This window comes from Entelurus aequoreus, unplaced genomic scaffold (genome assembly GCF_033978785.1).
Source record: "Entelurus aequoreus isolate RoL-2023_Sb unplaced genomic scaffold, RoL_Eaeq_v1.1 HiC_scaffold_36, whole genome shotgun sequence".
Classification (NCBI taxonomy): Eukaryota; Metazoa; Chordata; class Actinopteri; order Syngnathiformes; family Syngnathidae; genus Entelurus; species Entelurus aequoreus.
In genome coordinates, this window is record NW_026907968.1 from 130,582 (window position 1) to 142,640 (window position 12,059).

Below are 12,059 nucleotides of genomic sequence, written 5' to 3' on the forward strand. Positions count from 1 at the left end.
CTCTGAGGGTGCAGTGGGGTAGTGCGGGTTTTGTGGATGCCCAGGCGCTCGCACAAGGCCGCAAACACCCGGGACTCAGAGTTTGTGCCTCAGTCAATGTGAAGGGACGCTATGACGCCAAATCAACTTATCATGCCCTCCACCAGGGCATCAGCGATGGTCGCCGCCTCCTGGCTACTTAGTGAAATAGTCTATGGCAGAGACGACATAGCGGTTCCCCTCGTCAGACCGTGGGTACAGCCCTGTGATGTCAATTCCCATCCTGTCCATGGCGCACCCCACTGAGAACTGTTGGAGTGGTGCCTGTGAGCGGGGCCTTTGCGGGCAACGCAGGGGTCACAGGGGCGGCAGAAGTCTTCTACATTTCTCTTCTGCCCCGAGATGTCCAGACCCACCTGCCCCATGCACTGCCTTAAGCACTGCCCCTTGCAGTCCTTTCGGCACCACCACCTGCCACTGTTCGTCCCCCGTGGCCGCTGTCTTAAATGCTCGCTGCAGCACGCCTTGGGACACCCGCAGTGTGTCCCCATAGGCCCTTGGAGAACGGTGCCACTGCTTCCGATGGCGGGCGCTGCCGAGCTTCTACCCACTGCAAGACAGGCTGAAGATCTGTGTCGCCCTCCTGCGCGTACCTCCACTCAGCGTTCGTCACAGTCTGTTGTTCCCTGCAGACAACATTGTCAGCCCGACTGACGGTAGCACACTCGGCGCCCTCTGCCCGCCGCTCTCGTTCCCGTGCTTCCCTGCGCTTGCAGTAACGACATCCGTCTTCTGCACACGGTCGGCGCGCGAGACCGTGCACATTGGAGTGGCGAGCACCTGGCCGATGTTCTATTTCAAAGTCGTATCCTTGTAGCTCTTTCAACCACCTGGCGACTTGCCCCTTCGGCTCCCGGAAAGTCATTAACCACTGGAGGGCAGTTTGGTCAGTCCTAATCACAAAGGGGAGAATTTAAAGTGTCTGATAGAGAGCACCACTGCCAGGAGTTCTTGGCAGGTGACACAGTAATTCCGTTCAGATTTTGTGAGTTTCTGGCAGAAGTCTTCCACATCTCTCTTCTGCCGACCCCCAGCCAAAGCCATTTGCCTAACACCGTGTAGCCAGCCGCTACAATAAATAATATTAATAATAATATATTACATTTACACTTTTGATGATGGTAAGCTACATTTATAGCTACAGCTGCCTTGTGGGAGACTGACAAAAGCATGCTGCCAATTTGCGCCTACGGCCCCTGCGACCACCACCCAGCATTCATACACATCCAGTGACTTGGATGGCAGAAGTGGGGATCAAACCTTTAACCCTCAAGTTGCTGGCAGGGCCGCTATACCCACTGCACCACGCCGCTTACCATGTAAAATGTAGACAAGGCAAACCTGCTCCTTTTAGACAGCTCGCAGGCTCATTGATTAAGTCAATGTGTGTTTGTGAGTTTGTTTAGTAACTTTGTGCAACCAGGTGGCAGGATGATGTTATTGATCAGCAAGTGAACAACACAATTATGATGGATTATTCTCTTCCCAGTGCATAAACAACAACAGTCCAATAGTGCATTAATAAATATTAAAATGCAATAATTTCCCCATTTAAAAAAAACCCCTTCACCCCCTGCAATCGTTTCTCTTATTCATATTGTCCTATCCAGCTCCGGACATTCTCATCCTGTGAGGCACTTGTGCTTAAGTCATGAATTAAGGGAGGTTCATTACTTATAAAGCAGACTTTGCCATGACTCATTATTTTATGCTTTGTGAAAAACATGTAACATGGAGTTTTTCTAACCAGGAATGAGCGGTTGGGGTTGACAGGTGAAGCAGAGCCTCACTTTTCATGATAGAAAAAAAGACAAAGAAAAAAGAATAATAAAACCATGAAATAAATATTAATATTTGTCTATTTTAAACTTTGTTATGACCATATTTTTGTATGATTACAATCTTTTTTTAACATATACTTAAAGGGGGACCTAGTAAAACTAAAATTACATTTTCTTACCCATTGAAACCTGTTTTTGTGTATTTGGGATCTGAATAATTCCTGAAAAATGTTATTCAAAACATAGAGGCATGGCGGCTGTATTCCTAAAACAATCTTGCCTTCTTTCATGCTTTCTCCAAATGAGCTGTTTGGAATTTGCCCAACTTTTGACATGTTTCCCAAGTGTGGCATCAGCGGACATCTCCATATGTCCGCCATTGTTAGGGATTGGAATTTATTTTTAAAAATTCCGGTTTCGATTCCACTTTCGATTTAACGATTCGGTTCCTTAACAGTTCTCTTTTCGATTCATATTTGGAACAAAAGAGATCAAAAAAGGTGGATTAGCATCAATTTTGTTTAGTTTAGAGGTAAGAGACCTAACAAAGCCGACAGTAAGGCACATTGTAGGAAAAAAAACAAAAAACTTTTGTGACTAAATATAATAAATTAACATTCTTCTGTAGAATTTAATCATGTGCAAATTACATAAGAATGTAACATGCAATATTAAGTTATTACATGCAAAGTGAGTTATGTCAAGCCTTTATTTTTGATGATTATGACTTACAGTTTATGACAATTTCAGAAAATGTAAGATTTCAAAAACTAAGCCATGATGTTTTTAATTATAACAAAGAAAGACAGTTAATATCACAGAGTTGTTTCACATTCAAAGTTAAACTGCAGACATGAATGGACTTTTACGCAATATTCAAATTTTATTAGTTTGACCTAAATAACATAACGACTGAGAGAAATTCTGGTTGCAGGAAAACATGCAATTACAATTGAAAATCCACCTACCGAAAATTAAAACTTTTGAAACCTAGTTGCTGCCCGATGACATTTGTCTAGCAACAGATGTGAACTGGAGCGAGTACTGGCTGCCTCGGAGCCAGTCAAAATCTGTCTCTCGTCATGCTCATCCAAATGAGAAGGCATGATAACATGATAGACGGTGCCAGTAAGTACCTGTTATATTCAGGTGACGTGCTAGCGTTACTGCTGCTGGGATGAGATCGGAGCAGTTCAAAATGCGACTTTCATTTATAATTATTGCATTCTGTGTTTTCAAATGTTTCAGCATATTGCTCGAATGTCCTTCTCTTGGTGAACGAGCAGCCTTATAATTATTACCAGTAGCACTGTTGCCATCTTTTCTTGTAAATTGTAGTCAACTAAACAGCGTTTGTTGCACCGGCATTTTGAAATCTTACGTCACTACGCAACGTCATCCCCACCCTGGAGGAACGATAAGAGAACCGTTTAAATAAATGGCAAGCAATTCCAAGAAATTGATACACTGGGAACCGGTTCTGAACAAGAACCGATTTTCTATTCCCATCTCTAGTCATTGTAGTCCAATGCTGTAGTTTAGTAGTCTGTGAGTGACAGCTAAGAACTGTCAAAAAAATAAATCGAATCCATTGATTGAAATTGATAAAACGTTTCTGTTATAATGCTTTTTAAATGTTTGTTAATCGTAAGTGTTCAATAAAGCGATTATTGGAAATCTCTTTGTCCATTTTATGATATCTGATTGACACTATTTATATTAAATAGTCACACAGTTCAAGGATGGCCTCATGAACGCCTCAGGAAGGCCAAAACATGTTTTATATCATTGTTGCGCCCTTTTTATCGATTTTATACTGCAAGTAAAGAATATGCATTTCGATTTTTGGTTGTTAATTTACAGTGGCATTAATGAGGTTTTTTTTGTTATCCTTATCTCAATGGATGATTCCAGGTGTCTCCAAATACAGTGATCAGAACAGATTTGATAGCTTTTTGGAAGTCTCTTATCATTTTATTACAAGTGGTGTAAAATGTTTTTGAGCTTCAAGTGAAATATAATGTTTCACCTGCCCGGGTCGCTGCAGCATCAGAAGTGTGTAGGGGCAAAAATACTTAAGCCGATGGGAGAATACGCGTAAAGCCAGATTTCACTGGGAACGCCCACCTTTAGAGGGGAACTGCACTTTTTTGGGAATTTTGCCCTATTGTTCACAATCTTTTTTTTTTAAAGTATTTTAAAGATGATTAGCGATTGCAAGATGCAGCTAATAGGAGTCACAACGGTGAAATGCCTCCAAAATCACTTCAAAACCCTCCGTCAACGTTTTATACACACGCTACAAATCTATATATAATGTAATAACAGACACGATTATAACAAAATGTAATATGTACAATGTTTACGGTATTTTGGTCATTTTTATGCACAGCCGGAACTAGTTATTCGGTGCATTTATTTCCGTTTCTCTAGCAGCACACTTCCGACTTCCCACAACAAATATGTTCCTACTCCTTGAATCAAGCGCAAGTGTGTTTTCTAGTCATGGCAGACTTTGTAATAGACAACAAAGACATCTATTTTTGGACAAATGAGGATTCACAACCATATCGTTTTGAAACTAAATATACGCAGGATGAACTGCTGCTTATATAAGTGAGCATGAAGAAGAGGCTGAAACGTTGGAGCAGACTGAAGCCGAGAAGAGAGTGCGACATGGTCACTCTGCAAATCTGGAACTTTTGAGCCAAGCTATGCCGAATTAATAGAGTGCCCAAATCAACAGCTTGACCAAACGGACAACTGCCCATCGAGTGGGTCACTATACTGTTGATCATGATACATGCAGCATACGCTATCGAGCTAGCTGTGTACAAAGAAAACATGAAATGTGGGCTAATACTTTACAGATACAGTAATATGATTGGTCATGTTTTTCAGTCAGTACAGATTGATGTCTTATCGCATTGTGTTGTGCATTACAAACTCAAACGCATTTCATGCTGATGTATAAGCTATCTTATCTTTTTCTGTAGTTGGCTTTTACGGCTTATATATACCTTTGCACATCAGTGTGTTAGTACGCGAGAAAAAGTGTTACTCAGTGTTCGCTCTTACAATACCAATGTTGCTACAGTTTGTTTTATTATACAGGTTACCGAATAAAGTATTGTTCAGGTTTTTTTAATGCATTTTTTAAGTGATTTAGATGTAGAATTGATTGCTACATTGCTAGCTACCAAGAACTAGACGATTTTTACATGTTTGAATGCAAAAAAAAAAAAAAAAACCTTTTGTCTTCTTGTCTCTCATAATGATTGTGAACGATGGGTAAAATTTTAAAAAAAAAGTGCAGTTGCCCTTTAAGGGTTGTGTTACCCAGAGTGCGCATCTTGGATGAAGGTGCGCAGTGGCCGACTTAAGGTGAGGGGGAGAATGGCAACTTTTTCACCTAAACAAATGGGAGAATACAGCCCTTTACGAACAAATGGAATAATTGAATAATGACACACTATGGGATGCACGGAAAAGGGGACCTGGATTATTGGTGATATGTGTGTTCCTGACTACAAGTGAAATGGATTGGATAAAGATGATCTCTCCACCTTTATACTATAACGTGAATGGACACTAAAAAATGTATGATTATGTAAATAACCTGTCATAAATATTGACAGGTTATATTAATATTTATTGAAACTCATATTGTGACCACTTTATATAGGGACGGCGTGGCGTAGTGGGTAGAGCAACCGTGCCAGAAACCTGAGGGTTGCAGGTTCGCTCCCCGCCTCTTACCATCCAAAAAATCGCTGCCGTTGTGTCCTTGGGCAGGACACTTCACCCTTTGCCCCCTGTGCCGCTCACACCGGTGAAATGAATGATGAATGAATGGTAGGTGGTGGTCGGAGGGGCCGTAGGCGCAAACTGGCAGCCTCGCTTCCGTCAGTCTACCCCAGGGCAGCTGTGGCTACAAATGTAGCTTACCACCACCAGGTGTGAATGAATGATGGGTTCCCACTTCTCTGTGAGCGCTTTGAGTATCTAACAATAGAAAAGCGCGATATAAAATCTAATCCATTATTATTATTATGTGTGTGTTGAACTCTCCCTAAAATAGGCTTAGCGATGCCAAGTTTATGAAAATAAACAGAGAAAAACTGGAAAATATCAATCTCATTACACTAGTATTCATCCTGGGCCGCCTGCTGAACCTATATATTTAACCGTCATCCTACGCATGAGGGTGTATGCATACGCCAGAGTTACAGTATATTTTTGTATGTATGTGAAGTTTGCCTTGTTAAATTACGTCAATTAGTTTTGAATACATTTGTGCCACTTGCCACCCAAATTACTGATAAAATCAATTACTGCACCAATCCACAAAGTGGTTCAGTTGTCTTAACTCTGTTTCCTATCTGTCCTTAACACACCTCATTGCTGAGTTGCCAACACATCGAGAAACAAGACCAATTTTAGGCATGGGCACGTTGTCTCCCCTCAAACTCATTCCCTGACCCACCTAACAGCATTTAGTGTCTTTTTACATAGTATTTGTATGTTAATATTGACAAACGAAGCAATTGCCATGTTAAGAATGGTGAGGGAATATAAACATTGTGGATCTGCAGTTCTTCTTTCTATTGAAAATTGTTTGCTGCTGTTTAAATTTTATAAGAGACAGCAGCTGATTAAACACATACCACTGATGTGATGCAAAATTCACAGTTGTAAAACATTTAAAAATATATATATATATTTTTTGTTTGACCTTCCATTTATTTGTGTTTTTGAATGTAATATTGATGAATGATTTCCACAGGGATTACCAGTCTGCTTGCCAATGGTGTTTATACATCTGCTTATCCTCCTCATGATGTGAGTATCAACATCAATATGAAAAACATCTGTAGTAAAACCATCTATAATAGAAAAATAATTTAAGAAGGGATGTCCCGATCAGCATTTTTGGCCCCCGTTTCCGAATTTGATTGTTTGGCTTCAGATCCGATATGATTCCAAGTCCAAATCTGATACTTTGACAATAGATTATAGAACTGAAAGTGTTTTTAGCAAGTAACTGAAGTAAATTGTAAATCATTTGTGGCATTCAATGCTACGTACATTGTTTTTGGCCAAAAAAAGTGGAGTAAATAATATACTGAACAAAAATATGAACGCAGCACTCAAAGATCTAAAACTTTTACTATATACACAAAAGACCTATTCCTCTCAAATATTGTTCACAAATCTGTCTAAATCTGTATAAGTGAGCGCTTATTATTTGCCAAGATAATCCATCCCACCTCACAGGTGTGGCATATCAAGATGCTGATTAAGCTGCATGATTATTGCACAGGTGTGCCTTAGGCTGCTCACAATAAAATGTCAATCTGAAATGTGCAGTTTTATCACATAGCACAATGCCAAAGATGTCACAATTTTTGTTGGGGTCTGCAGTTGGGATGCTGACTGCAGGAATGTCCACCAGAACTGTTGCCCAAGAAATGAATGTTCATTTCTCTACCAGAAAAGCAGTCAGTACCTGGTGTGACCACCATTTGCCTCACGCAGTGCAACATACTGTATCTGCTTCACATAGAGTTGATCAGACTGCTGAATGTCGGTCCACTCCTCTTCAATGGCTGTGTGAAGTTGCTGGATATTGGCAGAAACTGGAAAACACTGTCTTATACGCCGATCCACAGCATCCCAAAATCAATCAATCAATCAATATTTACTTATATAGCCCTAAATCACAAGTGTCTCAAAGGGCTGCACAAGCCACAACGACATCCTCGGCTCAGATCCCACATCAGGGCAGGAAAAAACTCAACCCAATGGGATGACAATGAGAAACCTTGGAGGGGACCGCAGATGTCACATCTTAAGTTCATAGGAGCAGTGCAAGTGAACCAGTATAGGCGTAATATGATCAAACGTTCTTGTTCTTGTCAAAAGTCTAGCAGCAAAACATGCTCAATGGGTGACATGTCTGGTGCGTATGCTGGCCATGCAAGAACTGGGATAATTTCAGCTTCCAGGAATTGGGTACAGATCCTTGCAACATGGGGTTGTCATGCTTCAACATGAGGTGATGGTTTCAGGTGAATGGCACAACAATGGGCCCCAGGATCTCGTCACGGTATCGCTGTACATTCAAAATGCCATCAACAAAATGCACTTGCATTCGTTGTCTACAACATACCCATACCATAAGCCCACACGCACCATGGAACACTCTATTCGCAACGCATCACCAAAACGCTCTCTCACAGGACGCCACAAACTCTGTCTGCCATCTGCACTGATCAGTGAAAATCTGGATTAATCTGTGAAGAGAACACGGGTTATATGGGTTATACTTGTATAGCGCTTTTCTACCTTTAAGGTACTCAAAGCGCTTTGACACTATTTCCACATTCACCCATTCACACACACATTCACACACTGATGGCGGGAGCTGCCATGCAAGGCGCTAACAACGACCCATCAGGAGCAAGGGTGAAGTGTCTTGCTCAAAGACACAACGGACGTGACGAGGTTGGTAGAAGGTGTGGATCGAACCAGGAACCCTCAGGTTGCTGGCACGGCCACTCTCCCAACCGCGCCACGCCATCCAATGTGAGCATTTGCCCACTGAAGTTGGGTACGACGACGAACTGCTGTCAGGTTGAAATCCCGATGAGGACGACGAGCATGCAGATGAGCTTACCTGAGACGGTTTCTCACAGTTTCTTTAGAAATTATTTGGTTATGCAAAGCAATTGTTGCTGCAGCTGTCCGAATGGGTGGTCTCAGACGATCATGGAGGTGCACCTATTGGATGTTGAGGTTCTGGGCTGGAGTGGTTACACGTGGTCGGCGGTTGTTAGGCTGGTTGGATGTACTGCTTGTGGTAGAGAAATGAACATTTAATTCACGGGCAACAGCTCTGGTGGACATTCCAGCAGTCAGCTTGCCAACTGCACACCCCCTCAAAACATTTGACATCTGTGGCATTGTGCTGTGTGATAACTGCACATTTCAGATTGGCCTTTTATTGTGGGCAGCCTTAGGCACACCTATGCAATAATCATGCTGTTAAATCAGCACCTTGATATGCCACACCTGTGAGGTGGGATGGATTATTTTGGCAAAGAAGAAATGCTCACTAACACAGATTTAGACAGATTTGTGAACAATATTTCAGAGGATGTATGCATTTTGTGTATATCGTAAAAGTTTTACATCTTTGAGTTCAACTCATGAAAAATTGGAGCAAAAACAAAAGTGTCGCATTTATATTTCCCATCCATCCATCCATCCATTTTCTACCGCTTATTCCCTTTCGGGGTCGCGGGGGGCGCTGGATCCTATCTCAGCTACAATCGGGCGGAAGGCGGAGTACACCCTGGACAAGTCGCCAATTCCTCGCAGGGCCAACACAGATAGACAGACAACATTCACACTCACATTCACACACTAGGGCCAATTTAGTGTTGCCAATCAACCTATCCCCAGGTGCATGTCTTTGGAGGTGGGGGGAAGCCGGAGTACCCGGAGGGAACCCACGCAGCCACGGGGAGGACATGCAAACTCCACACAGAAAGACCTCGAGGCCGGGATTGAACTCACGACTACTCAGGACCTTCGTATTGTGAGGCAGACGCACTAACCCCTCTTCCACCGTGCTGCCCATTTATATTTCTGTTCAGTGTAAATAACTACACAAAAGCAAAAAAATATTTTGGCTCATATCAAAAAATGGGTTTTTGCTCTCGAATTTTGTCCAGAATGTAACAAAAATAACGAAAACCTATTTTGAGATAACCAAACAAAATGAATCTAATCACTGTAGTATCGACCACGTACTGGTATCATATTTGGGATTGTTACTTTCGATATTTTTATCGATTTGGTCACACCTGTTTCCATTCAAGAGCTCAAGCTTCACGGTTAGTTGCTACTTGTTACTTCTTACAGTGTGTAGTGTTGCATGTTTAGCAATAATTGGCCTGTAGTCCTAATGTGATAAATATACTTGTAATTTTTTGTATATATTCTGTCATGGATGCAAGAACTACTAAAAGAGGCCGCTGCACTGTTTATGGACATGAGCAGCGCAGATACGTGTTTGTTCCAGCTTGCTTTACATTCTTGTCGGTGTTCTGGCAAGACACACATCCTCCTGGAATTTCCACACCCCCTGCATATGTGTAAAAAGGAATACAAAAATGCCATTGTACATCCCTATGCCTGCATCCTTTTCCAAGAAATCTTTAGCCATGTGAACACGCGGACACAGCTGCAGTAAACATCATTAGCTGATTTCCGATCATCTAAAAAAGGCTAATATCGGCCACTGATTCAATCCCATGTTTAGAACATCTCTAATTTTAAGAAACGTGTGACATCTGTTAAACAAATATTAATTTTGCTTGAATTTTACAGGGGGACATTGAGGGAGTGAATGCTGAACCAAATGACAGAAAGGTAACCTGATATAAATAACTATAAAATAAAAAATTCAACTGGAGGTTTATGCTTTTACAGACATTTTTCATATGCTCTTCTTTTTTTTTAAATCCTGTCCAGCTGCTTAGGCAAATCATATTGTTGATGTACAAAAGTAGATGCCCATATCAGCTATACAGATTTATTTTACAAAGAGAAGTGTGGGATACTTCCCTTGGTGCCTTATTTGTATTTGACTTTATTAAATGGATTTATATTATTATTTGGCACAGCCGGGCCGGAGCAGGAGGGGATAGATAGAGAAAAAAAGAAAGACAAAGGGGGACAAGAGGGGGATAAGACAGAGAGACAACAACAACAGAACAGCATCAGCAAATATGATATGTTCAAATATGATGGTAAAAGTGAAAGCAGAGAAGCAGTTAGTGAAGTAAATATTAATAACACAGAAATGACAATGAACATTATTATACTACAAATGGAGCAATACATATACCAATAGCAATAGCACTATTGATAATGAATAATAACAATAATTACCTCTATTATCAACAATACAATTGTTTCAAATGCAACAATTCATATATGTAATGATAACTTGAAATACAAAAGAAAGCACAAAGAGGGGAAGCAAGAGAAGCGAACTGTATTAATCTTGTAGATTGTTATAGTAACAATAGGTTAAGCTTTTTCAGTGTGCCCTATGTTACCCAGTTTCCAGTTTGAGGGGAACAACGTTAATATATGTTTGATGAAACGTGGTTATATGCGTGACTGTATGTATGCATATGTGCCTGCATATGTACTGTATGTATGCATATGTGCCTGCATATGTACTGTATGTTTATATGTATGTTTCTACAGTGAACGTGCGTGGATGTATGAACTTTGAGTGTGTAGGTATATACTGTATTTGTGTATGTATGTGGGAGCGTAGGTACCATTGTGTGTGCGTATGTATATATGTATGAATAATTGTGTGTATGTGAGTATGTACAATACATTTGTCTGCCAGTATGTGTGGGAACCAGAGTAGATAGAGATGAAACATCCAGCAACTTCCCCATGAGGGAGGAAAAAATAATAAGAATAACAATAATAATAAAATAATGATAAAAAATAAAATAAAAATGAAAATATTAAAAAATAAATTAAAAGAAGATCACAGACACGCTGGCACACAAGGTCACTACCACAGCAGCTGGCCGACTTGCAGCATTGCGGAATACTTTGCAGTCGCCACGATAGACAAGACCAAGACGGGCATCCAGAAGGGGTGGACGGTGGGACCCAGGGGCCCCAGACATGCAGCACGGCCACAGTAGCCTGAGGCGCCGAACCCCCCCAGGTCCGGCCGCGCATCCCCCACCCGGCACGACACCGGGCGTGAAGGACGGTGCGACAGAGCACAAGGGCAGGCCCAAGCCGACACCCGACAAGCCAACCAACACGACAATAAACGAGAACGAAGCCTGCAAGTTCGCCAGCCCCGACAACAGCGCCGGCCACCTGCCCGCACAGGACCCAGCAGCCACGGGCGCCCACTTCACAAACAAACGGCAGCAGAAACAGCGGCTGCAATACCCCCAGACAGCCAGCCCCACCCGATTAAATCAAAGCGATCGAAAAGCTGCGACCGACAACTACACACCAACAGGATCAATGCGACCAGCCAGCGCCAGCTCGGTAGTCAGCCAGAACGCCAACATGCAAACAAGAGACATTAACACCTCCCCCAACAAAAGACTCCGCCCCCCAAACCCAAACCCACACAAACACACCACCGCCCAAACAACCGAGACACAGATACCAGACAAG

The 12,059-nt window shown here is 41.9% G+C and overlaps 1 protein-coding gene across 1 annotated transcript in view; it reads left to right on the forward strand.

The window, feature by feature from the left end:
* Window positions 1-12,059, forward strand: part of LOC133645308 (anoctamin-1-like) — a 195,375-nt gene that overhangs the window by 73,073 nt on the left and 110,243 nt on the right. Inside the window, exons 9-10 of the mRNA XM_062040192.1 lie at window positions 6,607-6,662; window positions 10,218-10,259. Of these exons, the coding sequence (XP_061896176.1) occupies window positions 6,607-6,662; window positions 10,218-10,259 (98 nt within the window). The remainder of the gene's footprint in view (window positions 1-6,606; window positions 6,663-10,217; window positions 10,260-12,059) is intronic.